This window comes from Gossypium hirsutum, chromosome D05 (genome assembly GCF_007990345.1).
Source record: "Gossypium hirsutum isolate 1008001.06 chromosome D05, Gossypium_hirsutum_v2.1, whole genome shotgun sequence".
Taxonomy (NCBI): Eukaryota; Viridiplantae; Streptophyta; class Magnoliopsida; order Malvales; family Malvaceae; genus Gossypium; species Gossypium hirsutum.
In genome coordinates this window covers 54,150,471-54,175,449 of record NC_053441.1, presented here as the reverse complement: position 1 = coordinate 54,175,449, position 24,979 = coordinate 54,150,471, and the positions used below count along the sequence as shown (strand labels likewise).

The following is a 24,979-nucleotide window of genomic DNA, read 5'->3' as shown; positions in this document are numbered from 1 at the left end:
AGCTTTACTCTTAACAAATTTCCATCTTATCCATTGTGATAATCTTTTTCATCTTATTCATCTCGTATCTCAGCAAAAAATGCTATCTTGATTGATTTGTTTGTTTAGAGCTTTGCTCTCAACAAAATTTCATTTTGTCCATTTTGATAATCTTTTTCAAGCATTTTTCATTGAAATAACGATTAATGGACTGACAATACTCATGCAGAAGAAGTTCTGCATATTACTCTGAAAGTTTCTAAATAATACAAGGACCTGAAACATGACTATTGTTTATAACTAACCAAACCTAAGGGTTGGAAACATTTGAGAAAGGATAGTCTAAATTGAGACTATTTCTTTGAATCTTCTGTCAAAGATACTTGCTGAACAGGAAAACATCAGTGATAGAACCTTGACAAACAAAGAGGAACGATAACCCAAACATTAAAAAAAGGATCATTCTCATGACATTCTACATTCATGCAAAAATCATTCATACACATCTAGTTAGGAGCATTTGATTTATTCTGATCATGTCATCCTAAACACTAGGCATAAATAGGTCCATAAAATGGATTTTACAGGTCATGTTCCCCAGAGAACAGATCAAAGAAACAGATCCTATACCCCTGAAGTTGCAGTGGGATGGATTGAAGTCATAAAAGAAAGCAGATCTTGTCTTCATGTATTGGCGTGAAGTAGATCGAAAATAGCAGGTCCTGTCTTCCTATATTGGTAGGAAGTGGATCGAAGATGCAGATCTTGTCTTCCCATACTGGTAGCGAAGTAGATCAAAGAAAGAAGATCTTATCTTCATGTATTGGCGTGAAGTAGATCGAAGATGGCTGGTCATGTCTTCCTATATTGATAGGAAGTGGATCCAAGATGCAGATCTTGTCTTCATGTATTGGCGTGAAGTAGATCGAAGATAACAGGTCCTGTCTCCCTATATTGGTAGGGAGTGGATCGAAGAAAGTAAATCTTGTCTTCATGTATTGGCGTGAAGTAGATCGAAGATAGCAGGTCCTGTCTTCCTATATTGGTAGGAAGTAGATTGAAGATTGCAGATCTTACCTTCCTGTATTTGGCAGCGAAGCAGATCGAAGATGGCAGATTTTACCTCCCTGACTATAGTGGAGTACATTGAAGCCGATAACTCTATCTCCCTGTATTTGGCAGTGGAATAAATTGAAGATTGCAGATCTTGCCTTCCTGTATTTGGCAGAGAAGCAGATCGAAGATGGCAGATTTTACCTCCCTGACTACAGTGGAGTACATTGAAGCCGATAACTCTGTCTCCCTAGACAGCAGTGGAATAGATTGAAGATTACAGATCTTATCTCCCTAAGCAGTAGTGGAGTAGATCGAAGATGACAGATTTTACCTCCCTGTGACTACAGTGGAGTACATTGAAGCCGATAACTCTATCTCCCTGGTTGGCAGTGGAATAGATTAAAGATTGCAGATCTTGCCTTCCTGTATTTGGTAAAGAAGCAGATTGATGATGGCAGATTTTACCTCCCTGACTACAGTGGAGTACATTGAAGCCGATAACTCTATCTCCCTGTATTTGGCAGTGGAATAGATTGAAGATTACAGATTTTGCCTTCCTATATTTGGCAGAGAAGCAGATCGAATATGGCGGATTTTACCTCCCTGAGATTACAGTGGAGTACATTGAAGCCAGTAATCTTACTTCCCTGGGAAACAGTGGAATAGATCGAAGATTACAGTCTTATCTCCCTAAGCAGTAGTGGAGCAGATCGCATCCAGTCTTATCTCCCTAAGTAGTAGTGGAGCAGACAAAACCACAGATCTTATCTCTCTAAGCAGTAGTGGAGTAGATCGCATTAAGTCTTATCTCCCTAAGCAGTAGCGGAGCGGACAAAACCACAGATCTTATCTCTCTAAGTAATAGTGGAGCAGATCGCATCAAGTCTTATCTCCCTAAGCAGTAGTGGAGCAGACAAAACCACAGATCTTATCTCCCTAAGCAATAGTGGAGCAGATCGCATCAAGTCTTATCTCCCTAAGCAGTAGCGGAGCGGACGAAACCACAGATCTTATCTCCCTAAGCAGTAGTGGAGCAGATCGCATCAAGTCTTATCTCCCTAAGCAGTAGCGGAGCAGACAAAACCACAGATCTTATCTCCCTAAGTAGTAGTGGAGCAGATCACATCCAGTCTTATCTCCCTAAATAGTAGTGGAGCAGACTAAAAACACAAATCTCATCCCCATGGAGTCGTAGCAGAGTAGATTGAAGCTACAAGGCGTATCTGAAGTTGCAGTAGAGTGGATCGAAGCAACAAGACGTAGCAGGCTGGAATAAGGCTACTTGAAGAAGATGAGCACCAAAAAGTCAAGACTCGGCAAGACCGGGCAAAATTGGCCCTTTTGATGTCTTTGCTCTATTCTCGTTACACGAAAATGAGCAAAGAGGGGCAGCTGTAAAAGCCCATTTTTGCCCGGGCCCATACCAACAAAATAACCGAAATAATAAAATCCAAAATAAAATCCCAAGCCCAAAATCTGGCCCAAAATTAGGAAAACCCTAACCCACAAAACTTAAAAAAAAATCAGCTATCAAAGGAAACCCTAGCCTCCAAGCGCCGCATGTGTGCCGCTCCACCTCCTCGTCTGCCATGCCCACTCGCACTCCTCTGCCACCATTGTTGGCCACGACCACCTGTAAGAAGCCAAGCAGAAATAAACAATTAGAAAATAAACAGTTGTAATCGGTTATAAAAACCGAAAATCTCACCATTGTAACTTATTCTTCCGATTAAAAAAAAACACACTTGAAATAAAATAACAAATTGCTTCCTCTTTCGATTTATTTTATTTATTATTTATCTATTTTTTCATTTTTTTAATACTTCCTTATTATTAATAAAAAGAAAAAAGGGAAAAGGGGAAGAAAACCACCTGAATCGGCCCACTGAAGCCATCGTCGTCGTCGGCTCTTCGCCGTCGTCAGACGCGAGTTTAAGGAGAGGCCCGAAGCTTTTCTTTTTCCCCTCGTTTCCCCCCGTTCCTTGGCCTCGACCTCTGAGTGCGCTGCAACGCGCGGCCTGAAGGCGCCCTTGCATGGCTCCGGCCACCAGGCAAGGGAAGGCACGACGGTGGCTGGGCCTGGAACCCGAACAGAAAAGGGGAAGCCTCCCTTTTATTTTTCAATTTTCTTTGAAAGAGAGTGAAACGGCAGAGGGAGTAAAAATTTTTGCTTTTATAGTGATGAAAACGGCGCCGTTTAAAGGGAGACCTGCGCACTTTGCCCTAATGGTTTATTTGCGCTTTTGGTCCCTCTAGCTCTGCGACACGTTCCATGTAGCCTTTCAATTCTTTTAATTTTGGCCGCATATTTTTTTCGTCTGCTCCAATTTAGTCCGCGCATAAATGCGACGCTTCAGGACTTGGGCTTATTTCCCGATCAGTCCTCCGTACTTTGCGCACGTCTCATTTCAGTCCCCTAGCCTTTAAATATCTCATATTTCGGCCCCAAATCATTTTATTTGTTTGCGATTCGCCCCCAAATTTTAGTTTAGTTTTCAATTTAATCCCTTATTTGTTATTTTAGTTATTATATCATTAAATTAGTTATTTTAATATTATTATTACTATTATATTACATTACTATTATTATTGTTATCTATTTATTTATATTTATATTTAAAATTTCGGTACATATATATACTTATATATTTTTATATATTTTACAACTTATGTACATACCTATATATTTATATACATATTTTCATTTTCATAAATATATACACGTACACATTTTTCTCTAATATATATATATATGTATATATATACTCATATACATTTCTTACTATATCTTATAATTTTTATATATATACACGTACATATTCTCTATTTATTTTAAATATATTTTTTATATTTCATATTTTCTACATGCATATATATATACTTATCTATTTACATATTTTAATTCATATACCTATACATGTATACATATTTACATATATTTTTATATTTAATAATCTCACAATACGTATACGTACATAGATTTTTCATATTTTCATAATTTTGTGTACATTCATGTATATACGTTCTTTACATCTATTCGTTATTTATTTATTTATCTTCATTTTCATTATTATTTATATTTAATAATCTTATTTCCGTTGCTATTACTCGTGTTGTTTTTATGCCATCATATTCATTATTGTTTTGCTATGCATATTAACACCATACATCAAAAAGAAATTTTTTTTAATTAAGGCAATATTTCGCGTTTGGAAAATTCGAGAAAACGTGCCCTAACGTGCTGGGTTTCGATTTCTCGTTCGACCAAATAGCCAAATATCCTTTTTAAACTTTCAAAATAAGGCAATATTTCGTATTTAGAAAATTCGAGAAAATCGTGCCCTAACTTACTGAGCTTCGATTCTTCTCGCGTTGATCCTAAATAACCGAACATCCTTTTGAAATTAAAATAAATGAGGTTTAAACAAAAAATAAAGGCAAGCTTACTCTCGAAAATACGATGTGTTGTATCCTAACTTACTGGACGTGACATCTTGTTACTTCGAGATAAGGAAGCATTTTCCATTTTGATTTATTTGAGTAATTTTAAAATAACAATATAAGGAGAGATCGTATTTTAAATTCTTTTTGAGTTTTTAATTTTCGACACCAAGACATTAAGAAATCAACTAGGTACCAATTTTGGGCGTATCGAGGGTGCTAACCCTTCCTCGTGCGTAACCGACTCCCGAACCTGTTTTTGGATTTCGTAGACCAAACTCGTTGTTTTAATAAAATCAAATTGTTTATCAAAAACAACCATTTTACGAGGTGACCCGATCACACCTCATCAAAAAAGATTGGTGGCGACTCCTAATTTCGTTTTATTTTCAAAATCCAAGTCGACCCCGTTTTTCAATCAAAAAAATGGTGTCAACAAATTCTATAACAAATACAAAAAATGGCAGTCAAGAAAAGAAAAGCTTCAATCATGTCAAATATAGAATAGAAGGTAATAGAGAAACATGGATATAGAGGAAGTTTCCACATTTTGAGGCTACAACCAACCATACGATCTCACAAGCAAACACTAAAAGGGGTGAGTAATCAAAGCAGTTACCAACATCCATCTTAATCTAATAAATATCAGATGTAAAAATATTCTCCATTTACAAATAACTTCAATTCAATCATGTTGAAACAAACAAGAAACCAACCAAAACTGTGAAAGTTTGATCAAAATGAAGAAAGCAAATAATAAATATTTGACTAAATACAAAAAACATTTCCATTTCAGAAAAGAAAATGTAAATACAATGCAAAAGGCATTAAAATTATAAGAAATCCATGAGGAAAACACAAATAAATTGGCATGAAAAGTAACACAAGGCAATCAAAGGTTACCCAAGTTGAGCACAACAATTATGATACCTCTGAATTAAGTGAAGAAGCTCAACGAAGAATAGCCACAATTGTTACCCAAGTTGAGCACACCAATTATCATGAAGTAGAAGAATATGTGTTAAGCAGTGTATTGGTACACCATGAAACTTATTTCACTACGCAACCGCGTATGGATTTAAATTATACAGGTCAAATGTGGGTGGACGAAGTATTAAATGGGCACGATGATCGTTGCATGATTAGTTGTAGGATGCCAAAAAATATATTTCACAGCTTGTTGCATGATTTGCAAACAAATAATGGCTTAAAGAATGGGAAAGTATCGGTGATGGAGAAGTTAGCATTATCATTGTACATTCTTGGAAATAGAGAATCAAATTCAAATGCAACAGAGCGATTTCAACGATCTGGGGAAACTGTTAGTCGAATTTTTACTGATATGTTGCATATATTTGCTCGAATAGGACTAGACACGATTAAACCCATTGAAGGTCAATTCGAGGAAGTACCGAACCATATTCGACATGATACAAGATATTGGCCTCACTTTAAGGTAAAATTTACACAATCTTTATATTTTTAAAACATAAATTATTTCTAACTTTTATCTCATTACTTGTATTTATTTTAAAGGATTGTATTGGGGCCATAGATGGAACACACATAAAAGCATGCATTTCGCCTTCTTGCCAAATACCTTATATCGGAAGGAAATGGGAACCAACTCAAAATATTATGGCAGTTTGTGATTTCAACATGTGCTTTATTTTTGCATTTCTTGGTTGGGAAGGAACAACACATGATAGTAGAATTTTTTTGCAAGCACTTAGAAAGCAAGAGTTGAAGTTTCCACACTCTCCACCAGGTTGAACTTTAATTTTTTAATTACTTTTTACATAAAAAATATTAAAATTTTTAATTTATTTTTAAACTTGATATTAAATTTTACTTTTTTGTAGGAAAATATTATCTTGTGGATTCAGGATATCCTTAAATGGCAGGTTTTCTAGGTCCATATAGGGGGGAACGATATCATTTTTAAACTTGATATTATGTTATTTTTGCACTTGTTAACGTAGTTGAATTTTAAACTAGAAGGCCTGATGATGAGGCATTTAGTTCGGATGATGATGAACGAGGGCTGCTACATATTATGTATGTATATATATATGTTATAGTAGTTGATGAATGCAATTGTCCCAGAATTTTTTGATGTCATTGGAAACAGGTAGACAACATGTTGGCAACACATTTACTGAATGTAATTACCAAGTGATCTAATGGACAACAAACTAATACCATGTTGTCAACGTGTTGGCTGCTTCTATTAGGATTTTGTACATAAACTACTAAGTTCATTATTCAGTGGTAATTTTGTATTAATATGATTAATTTATGTTAGTTAACTATTCAATTAATATCGTCTCAAACTTATTCAAACTCAACACATACAAATTTGCTTATATTTCACCAAAATAGGCTATTCAAAAGTCGGGAAAAAAAGTCGTAAAAAACATGGGACCTCAACCAACTATGTAAGGTGTTGGCCCAGGTAAGGCCTATCCCAACCTGTTTAAAGTTGCCTTAGATGAGTCAATCCCAACCTTTTTAAGGTTGGCATAGAGTGGTCTATCCCAACTCTTTAAAAGTAGGTATATGAATGCTTTATTCTGACCTTTTTTGGGTCACCTATTTCCTCCTATCCCAATCTTTTTTAAAAGTCGGCCTTGATTAGATCTTTGCCGACCTTTCAATAAAGGTCGACCTATGTTAAATTATGCCAACGCTTTTTCCAAAGCGTTGCGGTACCTGTACCAATAGTGCTAACAACGATGTTTTTAGAATCGTCGGGAGAATTGTCGAGATAATCTATGCCAACTTTTTTTACGTCGTCCTAAGTAAAAAAAAATGTCATCGTTGGCCTATTTTGTTGTAAAAATTGTTGCATATAGGCATAAAATTGCAGAATGGGTTTTATTATAATTAAATTTCATTAATTAATGCAATTAAAGTTGCATATGGGCATAGAATTGCGGTTGGATAGGCAGAATGAGTTTTAATTGCAGCAGTTAAATACACTATTAAGATTGAAATAGATATTTAAAAATATAAATAGTGTTGCAATAAATTCATCAGTAATCACAATCTACATTCAATAATTAACCATTAAAATTAAGTTAGAAATTATATATAAAATTATATTTTAAAATATTATTTATTCAAATTCAATCTAATATCAATTATCATGTTTTTAATTAAACTTATATATTATTATGTCTTAATTTCATAACCATAATTTTAGTGAAACGTTATAAAATTTATGAAAATTTTAAGAAATAATTAAATATACAATACTAGTGTGATGAACAGGGTAAAAAATTAGTTTTCACTTATTTCAATATATTGAAAATTAACCTCTGTATGCAACGAACAAGTAAATTAAATAGAATTGAAAAGATTGAACACGCAAAATTTAACGTGAAAAAACTCCTCAAATAAGGATAAAGAACTATAGGCAAAAGGAGAGTATAAAAGATGGAGAGAATTAAAAGAAAACCCAAAGCTCCGCAAGAAAAATCCTTCGAAACAAAGAACAAAATTCTCTTAATCTAAATATTTCTGTTGTTGTAAAACCTGAACTAACTAAATAGGTTGAAATTCGTAGCATATATGACTACAAGAATGCTAGTATAATCAAAATTTAAGTGGGATACTAAAACAAAGTTTAAATGGGAGAAAAAAAGTCGAAAAATTTGGACTACACGTCGTGACGTGGCTTGATATGTCATCGGGGCGAAGCCTTGTTGCTCACTGGGACGAGGTGTACTGTTTGATCAAAATAAGAGGCACTCTCCTACACAATAGAAGATTTAAATTTATAAAATTTTATAATATAAATTTGGTTTAATTTAAAAAAAATAAACATATTATAACATAATTCGGAGCGTTGACAGTAACAAGTGTTTATGAAATTGGTAACAGGAAGAAGCACATTAACCCAACATGTTCAACATGCAGATAAGAAAAGGAAAAACAAGCTGCCTCCAAAGCTAAAATTTTCATGTGGAAATGCACATATGAAGTTTTACCAGCACCTACCCACCTTAATCATAGAGGATTGAATCTCCCTTTTTCCTAAGCCACCAAGAGAGCATAGAACAGATGTTGAAATACATCCAAAACATGCATGATGATGGGATTCGTGGTGAATGGAAAGATGGGATTTGTGGCAATATAAAATTGAAGATAAGGCATAAGCTTATTTTATATAACATATAAATGATGCTTTGGTGTTTGAATCATGTATACGTAATTTGCGTGTTAAAATACATCCAAAACATGCATGTTACTTAAATATGATTTAGCTAAGGCTTCTAATTTCTTTCGGTTATTTGCATATACAACCCTACAGTTTTTCTAATGTTCTTAAGTATATATCACTTAAACTTGATAAACTTAGAGATCTCATATTAGAATTTTAATGTCAAACTCTCTCTATATTTTCAGTAATTCTAATACAACTCTTTTGCTTTTTGCCTCTATTGAATTCCACAATCTAATCACGCTAAGAATGTGATTGGTTGAGTGAAAGCAACGGAAAGATAAAAGAAAAGACTAAAATAGTGAAAAGAGAATAAATTTTGAGTGTGATTAATGTAAAGAGGCAAAGATAACATATATATACAAGCACAAAATGAAACTTAGAACTCAGTAGAAGAACTTTGAACAATAGATAAAAATCAATACATTGATTTAAGCTCTTTTTACATCAAATATAATAAACTCAAATTAATTATAACAAGTCAGCTAACTAACACAATTACCTCTGTCGAGTCATGTTGCTAAATCACTAACATTCACCCATCATCTTTATGTTTTTGTTAACTCCAACATTCACTCATCAGGAAGCTCCTTTACTCGCAATCGGTCTCACTTTGTTGGGTCCAAAATTGATATTTGTAGGGAAAAAACAAGCAGTATTAAGATTAGTTTCAACTGCTTCAAGCACAGAAAAAGAACCAAGGCAAAAATATTCACTATGTTAACACATTGTACAACAAGTGATTTTAACCTCTAAATTTCCCCCCTTGAAAAATGAACAAAATAAAGTGCTCTTAATTTAGCGTACAACTTATACAAGTCTCAACAATATATAAGTAATTTAGACATGCTAGTGTACCATATCAATTACAATCAATCTTTCCTTGAAACTAGCATGATAATATGCATAAGTAATACCTTCAAAATGGCTCAAGATAAGTCTTCAATCTTCAGTATATGCTTTCAAGTTCTACCTAATTCGATCTGATCCATTAAACTTGAGAAGTTGATTCCGTTTATCCAAATTCAAATCAATCTCTAAGATATGTTGCTATCTGTCATTTAGATATTAAGGATGGACTAACAGTCATCCAAAGTATCCACAAGAGTTATAGTGTTAAAATTTGTTAATTTAAAGATGGCAAGTTTTCTAAGTAAATAGTACCAATCAGTTGACATTGGTCCAGCCACTACTTAAAATCTGTCTCAACAAAAATATTCAAATTTAAATATTATTTAAATCACATTAAATTTAAAATTTTTGAATTTGTGATATTATCACTTATTATCCCAAAATAAAAAAGTCTTAATTCGATTGATTTAGGCATTAATACTAGTATAGGAGGACATGGATTCAAAAGCGCCCAAACATTATACAAAAAAGGAACATATATGATAATAACCTATTTAAAAAAATTAGCAGCTGACTTCATATTTCAGTACTCAATTCTGATCTACAATTCTTTTATTCAATTCCACGACTTAAGCACGTTAAAGGCAAAAAAGGGGAAAGAAACTATAGGGTGGTAACGGAGAGGAGGAAAGACCAAGCGATTAACGTAGAACTGTTGGAAACACGAATTAACCCCCTGTATGTATTGAAATGAATAAAATCATCAAATTCTTTCTGCTATTCAATGATCCACAAAAATAAACTCCCTCCACCAACCCTCCTTCTGCTTTCACAGAATAACAAATATAAAAGGAAAATACGAGCACAACACAAATACTGCTACCAACATTAAACAAATCTAGAAATAATAATGTTATTGTCGAAACCTTTATTTTAAAATGAAGACAGAGTCGCCACCAATGTTTTTTATCAAGCTGTGATTGGATCATCTCGAAATTTAATCATTTTAATAAAATAGTAAAATTACTAAAATTGTGATTTTCGGTCTACAAAATCCAAGAAGTAGGTTCGGGAGTCGATTACGTATGAGGAAAGATTAGCACCCTCATAATGCCTAAAATTGGTACCTAGTTGATTACTTGATGTCTTAGTGTCGAAAATTGAGAATTTGAGAAGAATTTAAAATGCAACCTCTTATATTTCGAGTCAACTAAGAATAAGAGCCGTGTCCCGTAAGTTAGGGGCACAACATCATGAATCCTCGAGAATAAAGAGTATTTGTCGTCTAATTATTATTGAAACCTTATAAATTTTGATCTTAATAAGGATGTTCAATTACATTGGTTCGAGGAAAATGTCTACCTAGTGAGTTAGGGGCACAATTTCTCGTGTCCCCTAGATAAAAACATTGCCTCGATTTTAAAGACTACTTATGCATTGCACGAAAATCGATGCTACATCTACATGCGATTAACTTATTTGAACGTGGTACAAAATAAACAAGTGCATGTAAGCATAATATACAATAAAATAAAATAGCTACATAGATACAAATGAAATAATATTATAATAAAAGAATAAAATGATTGTAGTAATAGTAATGAGGGTAAAATAGTCAATGACGATAATAATAACATGATATTAATAATAGTAATAATAGTAATTATAACCATGACATAATTAACACCATATTTAATGTCAAAAATTTAAAAATATAACCACTCAAGGATGAAAATAAAAATTGCATAATTTAAAGGGGCAAAAATGTAAATAGTCATAAATTAAAAGTGCTGGAAATTAAAAAGAAAAAAATAAAGGGGATGAATTAAATAAATAAAATACTAAATTGAGACTAAATGAAACTGAAAGTATAAATGACAAGAAAAACAAAAAAAAAGTATAAATTAAAATAAATTAAAATGTAGGGATTAAAAGGACAATTATCCTAATCCTCTATACACATGTCACTCCCCAAAGGGTCAACGGTAAGAGGACCAAAAATAAAAAAAAATTAAATTAAATGGTGGAATTTAAAAAGAAAAAAAAATCAAATTCAAGACAACATTAAAAGTGCCTAAAAGTGGAAGGACCTAGACAGAAATTATCCCATCCTTAAAAAAGCACACGGATCCTGAGGGGATCCAGGTCGAGTCTTTGGGTTATATCAAAACGACGTCTTTTTGGGGCTTCTGAGACCAAACCAAAACGGAGTCGTGTCGCACACCCTATTTAAGTTTTAAAAAATCTGAAAAAAAAATTATTTGTGCTCTATTCTTATTTTTTTTTATTTTAACTTTCTTCATAAGGATGGTGGGTCTTCGCCGTGACCGTCGGTCATCGGCAACAGAGACCGCCGCGTCTGATGGCCGGACGAAATTGGCCCTTGCAGTTACATTTACCATGCACAAGAAGCATGAACACTGATAGCGTCGGCTATAAATACAAATATAAAGTGGTGGGCTATTAGGCTAAATAACAATACATATATAAGCAAACAAACAACTTTGAGATTCAATCCCTACCTAATAGAATAATGCAGCATAAGCTAAGGTTGTTCCTGCCTCTAGGCAACAGTAGTGGAAGCACGGTAAAGACTTGGAACTAGGACAAGATCATTTTTCCTTCTCACAGATACACCAAACACCTCAGTCATGTCTATATCTTCCTGCTTCATTCCCCTTGGTAGCTTCCAATCAAAATGGAACAACAGTTGAGCAAGCGGTAGCTCTACAGTTGGCAGAGCAAATAATATGCCTGGACATACCCTCCTTCCTGCCCCAAATGGGATGAACTCGAAATTTGTCCCTATGAAATCAACTGAACTGTTGACAAACCTTTCGGGCTCGAACTTTTCAGGCTCAACCCAATGATTAGGATCTCTCCCTATTGCCCATGCATTCACAATGACTCTGGTCTTTGCAGGTATTTCAAATCCATTAACCACACAATTCTTCATACTTTCTCTTGGAATCAATAAAGGTATAACAGGGTGCAGTCTTAAGGTTTCTTTTATAACACACTTGAGATATTTAAGTTGATGAATGCCTGTTTCATCTACATTTCCTTTGCCTTGGAATAGCTGCCTTACCTCTGCTTGTGCTTTTGTCATAACTCTTGGGTTTTTAATCATTTCCGACAATGCCCACTCTACGGCTCCTGCTGATGTCTCACTTCCGGCACTGAAAATGTCCTAAAACAACATAATAAATAACATCATGGTCATTAAAATTTGTGAACAGCTACAAAAATCCAGGTCAATGTAATAAAAGAAAATGGACTCACTGAGATGACGGCTTTGACGTTGTTGTCAGTCAAGGGAAATTCACCATCCTCCTGAATCCTTAAAAGAACATCAACCAGATTTTCCTTGTTTTCATCTTTACTTCTGCCTTTTGATCTACTTTCTTTGTGATCGTTAACAATATTCCCAAGTATCATGTCAGCTTCTCCGTGAATCTTTTCGACTTTATGCTTTAGACCCAAAACAGTATCCAGGAATTTAATTGAAGGAAAAAATTCGGAAACAAAGAAACCAGAATTCACCTTGGTTTCCTCTGTAACAACTGATATGAAGGCTTCTTGATCTTTGCATTTCTTGCCAAAGGCTGCCCTCGCTGTTATGCCATAACTCAGTGAAAAGATTTTGTGGCTCAGATTTACAGCCGATCCTTCATTTGATTTTATGGTTTCGACGAGATTCAGCACTTCCTCTTCTCTTATGGATTGGAAGGAAGCGACCCGAGTCGCATTCAGAAGCTCCGATGTGCAAATTTTTCGCAGATTTCTCCAATAGTTTCCATATGGTGAAAAGGCAATATCAGTGCATCCGTAAGTTATAATCTTAGCGGAAGCGAGAACAGGCCTATTAGCAAAGACAATATCATGGGTTTTCATAATCTCTTTAGCCATTTCTGCAGAAGAAACGACGACAGTGGAAATTTGACCGAGTTGCAGGTGCATGATGGCGCCATATTTCGTAGCCAAGTCACGTAGGGTGTGATGTGGTAGACCAGGACCGGCGAGCTGGTGCAGATTTCCGATCAAAGGTAATTTCCGTGGCCCTGGAATCAACCCTTGAGTTAAATTCCTAGCTTTAGATTTCCTTATACTAGTGATTGCTGCCATAAACAAAACCAGGAAGAAGGTGATGAGGACCTGGAATAAGGATATCTGCAACTCCATTGTTAGTTAGTAACATAACGAAGACAAGCTCGAAAGAAAGATATCAAATGAACTGATTTGTTCTTCTTCTTTGGGGGAAATAAGGCTAAAATTACAGGTAACGTGTCTTTTCATTTACAGGTATGATTTCAAATTATTTCCACATTTTTTGTAATAAAATGATATTTCCATGTTTGAAAAAGGTCATGTATTCTATTATTATATATAATTATTATTAAAAATTAAAATAAATTTTAAAATTTTAAAATAAATAAATCACACTTAAAAACATACAGTCAAACTGAATTTCCATTCAATATTTTCGGCTTTATCTGACAATGTCTAAAAAAAACAAAACAAAAACTGTGTGGTTAGATTTCATTTTGGGGAAGGTTTTTGAATTAAATTATGCATATTTCTTAATACTGTAAAAAGAATAGTTTTCTACAAGAAAAAAGCCGATTATCTAAAGTTACTACAAATTTATAAGATCCAACTCTCAAATCCATTTATTATGTTGGTTTCCAAACACATAATTTGTGTGTTTAAATACATCCAAAATAAAAATTCTTTTTGAAGGATACCGATGAGTTCTCTCTATGAAAACTCTGACTTTGAAAAATCCATTTATGAGGAGTTGATCCCTAAGAAAGTTCGTTATAGAGGCGGAGATGTTGATACAAATAATAATATGATGATCGATTCGTCCCTCGAAAAACCTATCTCGTGGAAGGAAATGCTTGTCGGCCAATCGTCAAAGGATACTTTCAATGTTTTGGAAGGAAAAGATGATCTAGATATTTTGGAATAGGATATTCAAAAATCTTTTGTGAATGGCGTACCCTCCATTTCTTTCTCGGATAGGATTCATAAATTTCTTATTTAAGGTATGGAGAACACAGTGATTTTAAAGCTTCTTGGTCGTAACATTGGTTTTTCGATTTTGCAGAATAAACTGTAAAATCTGTGGAGACCTTCAGCGGCTTTACATATGATGGATATAGAAAATGGATATTTCTTGGTTAAATTCCAGAATAAGTTGGACTGTGAAAATGCTCTTTCTAAAGGTCCTTGGATCATCTTTGGTCAATATTTGACGGTTCAACCTTGGACGTTAGCCTTTGATCCCACACAAGCTTACCCTAGTGTTGTGATGGCATGGATTAGATTTCCTGGTTTACCTGGTTACTTATACAATCATAAGATCATCACTGAAATAGGGGAAACAGTTGGAAAAGTGGTTAAATTGGACATGAACACGGATAGTAGGACTAGGGGACAATTTGCTAGATTGGTTGTTTATGTTGACCTGGAAAAGCCGTTGGTATCCCATATTTTGATCAACGGTCAAAAGCAAAATGTTGAATATGAATCTTTATCTACAATTTGTTTTCACTATGGGAGATATGGACATGTGGAGAATTCTTGTCCTTTTAAAATTTCTGAAAGCCCTAGTGAAATGGAGAATGCCCCGTCGGAAATGTCATCGGAGATTCAAAACACGATCAAGGTTGGCGTGGAGAAGGAATACGGGAATTTCGGACCATGGATGATCGTTGAAAAGAAATCAAGGCAGAAAATTAGAGAAAACATGAAGAATTCCTTTAATATCCAACAGATTGAAAAAGAAGGATCCCGATTTAGAGTCCTTAATAATAAAGATTCGCACAAAGAGGATGTTGAAGGTTTTTTACTGGATTCCAGGCGTTATAAAGGAAAAGAAATTTCACATGGCAATTCTAAGGGGAAAGAATCTGCTACTTTCTTTAATGGTCGATTAGAGTGGAGAAAAAACAGTATTAATAATAGTAATTTAAAGGAGGTGGGTTTGATGGAGAATGGTGGCCCTATTTTTAAAGTGAATGGCAGGCCAAATTCAGAGCCTAGTAAGTCCAATTCTAGTCTGAAGGAAAACTTACACAATATAGAGAAGTCTGTTAGTAGTTTGGGCATTGGGGTCTTACCTGCTGGTCAGGCCCAGGGAGTTTTAGACTCTTCTGTTCCTGATTTGGTAGCCCAGCATTTCTCTGCCGCTGATGGAAGGGACAGTCGGTCTTTTACAGCAGTTGAAATGTAAACAACCCCAGGCGACGGTATGGATTTCAGGCTTGAAGGAGAAAGTTCTAAAAATCGGACAGTTTTGGAGGATACAAGACGAGACATTATTGCTGTTTCACTGGATGTTGGAAATCTTGATTCTGGTCAACATTCGGTGGTTGTATTTCATAAAAGCTCCCAAACCAAGGAAAATAACAATGCTCATTCCCCTAAAAATTTTGATTCTTCTCTGGTGCTTTCCTCTGGTTCGAGTAAAGCTTTTAAAAACAGAAGTAGAGGTCAAGCTAAAAAAAGTCTAAACTCTTTCATGGCAGCAATTCTCGCTTCAAAATTTCAGGAGCCCAGCGAACACCCTTAAAGGAATTGATGGAACATCTCGCCGAGAGCATTTCCACCTTTGCAACTCCTAATCTTGGGGTTGTAAATAGTGTTGAATCTGGTGCACAGATAGAGGGAGAAAATGCTCTTAGACAGTAAGGATGTTCTTATAGTCCTTATATGTTTTGATATTTTTTTGATAATTTGTTATTGGGGTTTTGGTATATCTTATCTTATTTTATTTTATTTCTTTATTATGGCTTTAAATTTAAAAAATTTTTCATGGAATTGTCAAGGGTGCACTAGCAGGAAGTTTTTACGAGTCTTTTAGGAATATAATGCAGAGCACAGGCCTGATATTGTTTGTTTGGTGGAACCGAGAGTGAGTGGTATAAAGGCTAATCTTATTATTGAAAAATTGGGGTTTAAATATTCTTATCGGGTTGAAGCTATTGGTTTTTCAGGTGGCATATGGATTAGATGGAAGGATTTTATCCAAATTCATATTGTTTGAAACCATCCGCAATTTATTTTCTTACATGTTAATAATCTTATTCCTAATAATTTTTTTTATTTCCCTTGTTTATGGCAGTCCTGATAGGTCTAAACGACAGCTTCTTTGGGAAGACTTAAAATCAGCTAATTCTAATCTTTCTTTTCCTTGGTTAATTATGGGGGATTTTAATGTTGTCTTATCTCCTTCAGATAAAAAGAGTCCTGTTTCTATTGGTAAGCGCTGTGATTTTTTTGGTAATTTTGTTCACTCTTGCGAGTTGTAGGATTTGGGATTTAATGGACCTGCTTTCACTTGATAAAGAGGCGGTACTTTTGTCAGACTTGATCGGGCCTTAGCTAATGATTCTTGGGTGTCTGCTTTTCCACAATACTCTGTCCATCATCTTACTCGTATTAAGTCTGATCATAGGCCCCTCTTGTTATCTACTATACCCGACCTTAGCATTTCTCAAGGCAGACCTTTCAGGTTCTTAGAGGGATGGACGAAGCATAGTGATTTCTCCAACCTTGTTAAAGAAAGGTGGAATTTTTCAGGTAATATGGTTGAATCTTTGAATAATTTCACTTTTTTTGCTAAAGATTGGAACATAAATACATATGGCTTTTTGGGTACTCATAAGAGAAATCTTATGAGATCACTTAACAATATCCAAAAGACCTTGGAGCATTCTTCCTCTACGTATTTAGCAGGAAAAGAATTGGAAATTCAGGATGAGCTGGAAAATGTGCTTGATCATGAAGATCTACTTTGGAGACAAAAGGCTCGATGTGATTGGCTTCAATTGGGGGACCGAAATATAAATTTTTTTCATAGTCGCACGTTGAGGAGAAGGAAATTCAACCGTATCACAACCTTACGCATTAATAATGGGGAATGGTGTACAGATCAAGACATCCTGTAGGCTAAGGCGGTGGAATTCTTTGAAGGACTTTTTGGAGAGGATTCTTCTACCTTGAGGGATATTCCAAATGTTGGTTTTCCTAGCTTTAATTCTTTAGAGATTACTTTTCTGGAGGCTTCTATTACTAATGAGGAGATTAAAAGGGCATTTTTTTGACATGGCTCCTTTGAAAGCTCCTAGAAGTGATGGTTTCCATGCTCACTTTTTTCAAAGTCAATGGGATATTCTTGGGAACGATGTTTGTCAGTGGGTTAAAGATATTTTTGATGGACGTCTGATTGAACCAGAATTGAATAATACGCTGATTGTGCTGATTCTTAAAAAAGAGAGCCCTGAGGACTTTAGCTGCTTTAGGCCCATTAGTCTTTGTTCTATTCTCTACAAGTTGGTAATCAAAATAATTGCGAATCGGTTCAAGGTGATCTTTCCTAAGCTTATATCCCAAGAACAAGCTGGGTTCATAGCTGGGCGTAACATTTTTGATAATATTATTTTAGCTCAAGAGATCATCCATTCTATGCGTTGCAATAGGAAATTAAGGAAGTGGATGGCTATTAAGTTAGATTTGGAGAAAGCCTACGACATAGTTAGTTGGGACTTTATAAGTGCTTCTTTGGTTGTTGCTAGAATCCCTGTCTCCTTAAGGAAAGTAATCATGTCAGCTATTTCTTCCTGTTCTATGCAAATTCTATGGAATGTGACGCCTACTCAAAAGTTCAAACCTAAGAGAGGAATTCGTCAGGGTTGTCCTTTATCGCCTTATCTTTTGGTGCTTTGCATGGAATGGTTAGGACATTTTATTCGGACTAAAATTGACTCTGGAAAATGGGCTCCAATTCATCTTTCTCGCACAGGCCCTTCAGTTTCTCATTTGTTCTTTGCGGATGATTTAGTGATCTTCTGTAAAGCTCAGCTTGACCAAGCTCGTCTACTGGATAGCATTCTAACTCAATTCTGTGAAATCTCACGCCACCAAATCAGTGTTAGGAAAAGTAACATATTCTTTTCCAAAGATACAGAAGCTAATGTTCGTAATCAAATTAACCAGCTTTTTGGATTTCAGGAAGTCTGAAATCTTGGCACCTATTTAGGTGTTCCTCTTTTACACGAAAAGATTACCAAAAGTACCCTGAGCTTTATTGTGGATAAAGTGAGGAAGAAATTATAGAGTTGGGACACTAGGAAGTTATCCATAGCAGGAAGAATCACTTTGGCCCAATCAGTTCTTCTTTCTATTCCTAATTACTTCATGCAGTCCTTGATGATTCCGAAAGGTGTTAGTGCTGACATTGAAAGATTGGCCAGGTAGTTTATTTGGGGTAGTACTGATGGGCATCCCAAAATGTCTTTGGTGGGTTGGAGTTCTATTTGCCAACCCAGGTCTCGGGGAGGCCTTGGGTTTAGACATTTGGAAGATCAAAATTCATCTTTTCTTATGAAGATTGGATTTAATCTTGCATCTAAAAGTAATGCGCTTTGGGTTCGTATTCTTCGTGCCAAATATGGTTGGAAAGATCATTTCCCAAATTCTATCAACAGAAGCCAATGTTCTCATTTATGGAGGGCACTTTCTAAGACATGGCCGCTTTTTCAAGAAAATATTGCATGGTCTATTAGAGATGGTGCTAGTGCTTGATGTTGGAAAGATCCTTGGATTCCAGGTTTGGGCCCTTTAATTTCAAAAATTCCTCCTTCTGTTAACCTTGATTTGGATTGTTGTGTTAGGGAGATGGTCAATTCTAATGGTAGCTGGAATCTGGATTTGTTTCGTGCCTGGGTGTCTAAAGATATAATAAATAGAATCATTAGCATTCCTCCTCCACACCCTGACTCTGGTTCAGATAGGATTATTTGGTCCGAGTCTGTGTCTGGTGTCTTCTCGGTTCGTACTGCTTATTGGTATTTGAAAGAGAATTCTTGGAATTCCCAGGAGGTTTACTGGAAGATTGTTTGGAAATATCCAGACCCTCAAAGAGTAAGAGTCTTTCTTTGGCTTGCTTTTAAACAAAAACTTCTCCCAAACTCAGAACGATCTAGAAGGGGAATCAGTCATTGCAGCTCCTGTTCTATTGTGGTCATGATATTGAAGACTTCGTGCATGTTCTCAGAGATTGTCCTTCCGCGCAAGATGTGTGGCGGCTTGTAATTTTAGATCAGTTAAAACAAAGGTTTTTTTTCTGTTTCTTTTCAGGATTGGCTTACTCTTAACCTTTGTTTTCATGAAAGATTGCAGGATTATGGTCTCATATGGTCATGCCTGTTTGGATTAGTCGCTTGGCGTATATGGAAAAATAGAAATCTTTTTATCTTCCAACACATATCTTGGTTAGCATCGGAAGCGGTGAAAGTCTCCAGTTGCTGGGACCGACACTACACCTATCATGTTGGATATCACTTTAATAACAAGCAGGGCTCTTCTTTGATGGTCAATTCAGATGACAATTGGGTGTTTTTATTCAATGATGGAGCTGTAGCCAGAGATTCTGGTTATTCTGCAACAGGAGGCGTGGCTCGTGACGGGATGGAAATTGGATAGTGGGTTTTAACCGATTCCTTGGCATGTGCTCTCCGTTCAAAGTTGAAGTTTGGGCTATTGTTGATGGGATCATCATTTTATTTAATAAGGACTATAAACGAATCATTATTATGACAGATAATCTTGAAGTTGCCCAGATCTTGGCTGATATGGACTTGGAAGATTCAGGGATCACCGTGCTCCGAAGAACTCTTCGAATCTTGCATTCAGAAGGGGAGTGGAGGATAAAGCATATTCCAAGAAATCAAAATTTGGTAGTAGATCGTCTTGCTAAACTCAGTTTGAGTTGGAAATCAAGCTTACAAGTTATTGATGAGGCTCTTAAGGATCTTTTAGATTTATTACAAGTAGATAAAACGAATGGTTGCTTTATGTAATTGATGTTTTTCATTTCACCAAATAAAAAAATACATCCAAAATTTATCTATTTCATATAATTAAGCTCATATATGATTTAGCTATATGGATTTAAGCTTTTATTTTCTTTTGGTTACTTGCATTTGTTTTGGTTACTATTTTAGAAAATTGTGCTACCAAGCTTAGAACAAGTAGTAACATTGTTTCATTTAAAAAAATAATTGTGTGAGAATAGCTATATCCGAAACAACTATTTTCAAAATAGGGTTTCAATTAAGAGCAAGTTCCATCTAGTGTAGCTGTCATTTGAAAATTGCTCATTTTTTGGATAACGAAGATTTGGAACAACTCTTGTTTAGAACAATTGTTATTTTCATAACAATAATGGGTTGGAACAACTTCTATTTAGAACAATTATGTTTCTAAGAAGAGTCATTATATAGAGTAAGCTCTTCCAAGAAAAGCATCACTATAGAACAACTCTTGTTAAAATAAACTCTATGTTGAGAACAATTCATGTTTTGCACAAGCTAGAATGATCCTTATTTAGAAACAACTCTCGTTCAAGAACAACTCTTCTTTAAGAATATATTGCGTTCTAAAAGATGTTTTGCATATGTGTCATAGGGTACTACTTCACCAAAGTAGAAGATGTGAAAATAAACTTATAATATGGCAGGGTTCATAAGTAGTTTTTACTCTTGGAATATTCCAAAGGGCTTAGATTGGTGGACCAGATATGGAGGAAGTTAAGAGGTTTCCTCTTAACCTTTTCCTTAGCATTGAGGGCTTTTTCCTTCTTTCAGAAATATAGTGAACTCTTATTCTATCACACCCTAATTTTTACAAGTCTTTAAATAAGAATGAGTAATTGGCTTGATGGTAAAGAGCTTGTGAATTAATCTTTGAGACCCAAGTTCAAGTCACCTTTCACACATTTCTTTTTTTTAAAAATTTCGCATTCCGGGGTCAACTCAAAGTTGCCGTCCATTTGAGTTGTTAACACCAAACTTTTCTCCTCTTTTCTCTCCTCACTCTTCTCCTTTTTCCTCTCCCTTTTCTTTTCTCTTTCCTTCCCTTTTGTTTTTTACCTTGTTGCCGCCCCTACCACTCTAAAACCTTAATTCTCTGTTGATTTTCTTTTCATGTTTTTCTCTCTTGGTTGCCCTTTCCCTTTTCTTCTATTTTCTCTTCTTTTCAAATTTCCTTCTTTTTTGCTTGTACTACCATCCCTTCCACCTTGCACCGTCCAGTCTATTGTCATTACCATCACTGCACTCCTTTTACTCCATCACCATCCTCCCTTTTTTGTTGCCTCACTCCTCCATTGTCGTCGCGTCGCCATTGCACCACCACCGCTGTTCTCTTCTTTTTTTCTTTTCTTTCTTTCCTCTATTTTGTTTCTTCATAGCTGGAGTGCCATATTCCTTTCTCTGATCTTTTTCTTTTCCTTTGCTAAATCATCATCATTCTTGTGTTCAGATCTCTATTGAACCCTTTCTCTATTTTTGCTTGACAGTAAATGGTGAATTAACTTTAAAAATTAGATTTCATTTTTACATCTTAAAATTAGCTTTAGCCGAATCTGAACCTAGAGTTTGGTTGATTCTAATATGGTGAATTATTGTGTACTTTAAAGTCTAGATTTGAACCACTCGAACCTTCATTGACGGTTGAAGTTATTCACATCTTCCTTTTCGTATCCATATAAAGTGTACGTTGTTGGATCACATTTTTCTGTTTTGGCTGAACCTATTAAAGATATTAGTCGATTCTAACATACGTATTTTTTGTATGTTAATGTTCATACGAGATTCAAATCTGGATGAGATCTCATTAAATTTGTTGTGAAGAAGTGCATCGATTTAGATATGGTGTTGTTTGGATGTGCAGAATAAGGTGTGAGTCTAACCTTGAGTGTTTTGTACTTAAGTGATGAGTACGATAATTTCATGTGTTTGAGCGATTGGTCTTATGATTCAAATGATAACCTAACGTGATTTTGTTTCCTTAATGATGGTCGAATGTGCCAATATAATTTTGTGATGATAACAAATGTAAGGATCCCTTAACTGAGGTAATGAGGTGTTGGCCGAATATTATGTGATTCTAATTAAAACTGGCCAAAAGTGAATATGTGTTTTCTTTTATGTTTTGTTATGTGTACTATTATAATACATTCTATATTTTTTCACATGTTCTGTAATGTTAAAACATGCCTATTTTTATCGACATTCTATTAATACATGTCCACTATTTATGTTATTCTGATTGCATGTTTAAACATGCTCACTGTACTGATTTGCTACCATCACTTTTATGTCATATTGCATTGCATTAAGGTTGGGACGAATATGAAATGAGGAAGTTCTGGTAGCATATTTTCCATTTTGGTAGTTTAACCATGTATTTCTAGCAGTTTATCTACAGATCTAGTGGCTTGTCCATATATTTTTGGCAGTTTATCTGCAATTACTGGTGGCTTGTCCACAATATGGTGTGTAGTAATAGATGAATTCTAGGGAACTCTTACTATGATGTGTAGCATGTAACACTCCTAACCCATATCCGTCGCTGGAATAAGGTTATGGAGCATTACCAGAGTTTATGTTTCAAACTATCAAAAAATTAAACATTTAATTCACAACATCAATCATAGTAAAAATCAATCAATAACATACATGTTGTCCCTTATATGAGCCCTTGATGCCTAAAAACACATTAGAACAAGACGGACTAAATCAGAAACATATAGAATTTTTCAGAAAAAGGTGAAAATTTTCAAACTGTAGGGGTCACACGGCCGTGTGGCCAAGCCGTGTGACTCACGTGGCTGAGACACATGCTTGCGTCTCAGGCCATGTGGGCATTCAAAGTAGGGACACACGGTCGTGTCCCATCCCGTGTCTGTGCCCGCGTAACTCTCTAACTTGGGTCACACGGCCAAATCACACGCCCATGTGCCAGGCCGTATACCCTTCGAAATGGCCTCATACGCCCGTGTGCCAAGCCGTGTAACTAACTCACTTGCAACCCTTTGTAAGCTACAAGGGACACAGGGTCATGTTGCATGGCCGTGTGTCACACACGGCTGAGACACATGCCCGTGTCTTTGGCCATTGGGAAGAAAAATAGGCCATGTCCAAGCCAATTTTCTCACCTAAACATGCACACACCTACAACCAATTTTCCAAATATAATCAAGCATTCCAAAGTGCACCAAACCATGCAACATCAAACTATTCAAATGAGATGCATGTGTATACAACTAATATGCCCAAAAGACACCTCAATCACAACAATTTAACCATGTATAACCATATGCATAGTTTAGCCAAAAGTTCACTTATCACTAAGTTTATGCCAAAACTTACACTTTGTTTACCTATCAAATTCACACCAAAAGTATCAAATTTACGATTCATCATTTAGCACCATTAGCCATATAGGTCAACTACATTTCACATACCAAAATAACCATGTTCAACTTTCATTAACTAAGCATCATAAAGGCTATAAAATCAACCATCATAAGGCCACATACATATATCAACATATCAACCATTTCAATCATTCAAAATACCATAATTACAAGCCGAAACATAATGACTAAAACATCAACCAAAACACCTATACATGCCATTATAATCAAGACTTAGAAACACCAAAATCTACCGATTTAGCCGATGGATAATGTGATAGGACTTTGACAAGCTTCCAACCTGAACAAGCTTCTGGTTCACTATAAAACATGGAAAATAACACTGAGTAAGCAAAAATGCTTAGTAAGTTCGTATAATATAAAACTTAACTTACCGTTTTAATACATAACATTTATTAAATTAACATGGCATGATCCAACCAAAGCTTGGCCAAAGCCTAATCATCCACACCAAAAATGTTAGCATACAAGATATAAATCATAAGCACTTTAACATGAATAGCCATTTAGTCACAACATATATCACATGAGTTTATTACTCATCTCAACTTACAATATTACCATGTATCACCATAGCAAGGATTTTCATGTCATGCTTTTACTATTTCCTTTCTGAATAATTCCTGTTGAACTATTTAGAATACTGTTAATACCCGGGACAGCTCACACAAGGTATGCTAACTCATATAACTATAATTCGTTAATTCTTGTACATATATGCTCACATGAGTTGTGAATAAGTATGCTCACACGAGCTATGAAAATGGGCCTGCTTACATGAGCTATGGGTCAGAACGTAGCTATGTGATGCTAATCACAAGAGTTGTAGAGTATCCGCAACACATGCCAGACCTCAACCATCGGTAGGACGTTCAAGACCAGCACCCGAATCATGTAAACCCTAATGACTTGTCATTTGTATCCTACGAATTCTTAAGGTTCAAACGGGGCTCGATAGTCTACGTAACATCGTTTGATATGCGACAGATTTATAGATAACAGTTCATGATACATAGGTATTTTAAAATGAGACATATAAATGAAATATAATTACACAAACTTACCTCGACGACAAAACATCCGAAACTTTATCTTTGTCTCGATCTATAGTCGTACGAGGTTTGTCTTGATCTAAA

General features: G+C 35.3%; 2 protein-coding genes across 3 annotated transcripts; one reads left to right on the top strand and one right to left on the bottom strand.

The window, feature by feature from the left end:
• Positions 1-5,670: 5,670 nt before the first annotated feature.
• Positions 5,671-6,249, top strand: LOC121217206 (uncharacterized). Its single transcript, XM_041092734.1, has 2 exons — positions 5,671-5,932; positions 6,013-6,249. Exons 1-2 carry the CDS (start codon positions 5,708-5,710, stop codon positions 6,247-6,249), a joined length of 462 nt encoding a protein of 153 aa, XP_040948668.1. The 5' UTR covers positions 5,671-5,707.
• Positions 6,250-11,442: 5,193 nt separating this feature from the next.
• LOC107904000 (cytochrome P450 71D10) lies at positions 11,443-16,302 on the bottom strand. 2 transcript variants are annotated; one of them, XM_016830241.2, is made up of 3 exons: positions 15,679-16,302; positions 12,836-13,671; positions 11,443-12,743 (listed from the first exon to the last, which is right to left on the bottom strand). In XM_016830241.2, exons 2-3 carry the CDS (start codon positions 13,511-13,513, stop codon positions 12,117-12,119), a joined length of 1,305 nt encoding a protein of 434 aa, XP_016685730.2. In that variant the 5' UTR covers positions 13,514-13,671; positions 15,679-16,302; the 3' UTR covers positions 11,443-12,116. The 2 variants fall into 2 exon arrangements, with proteins under 2 accessions (XP_016685730.2, XP_016685729.2); XM_016830240.2 differs by lacking the exon at positions 15,679-16,302 and having other exon boundaries at positions 12,836-13,761.
• Between the last annotated feature and the right edge of the window lie 8,677 nt (positions 16,303-24,979).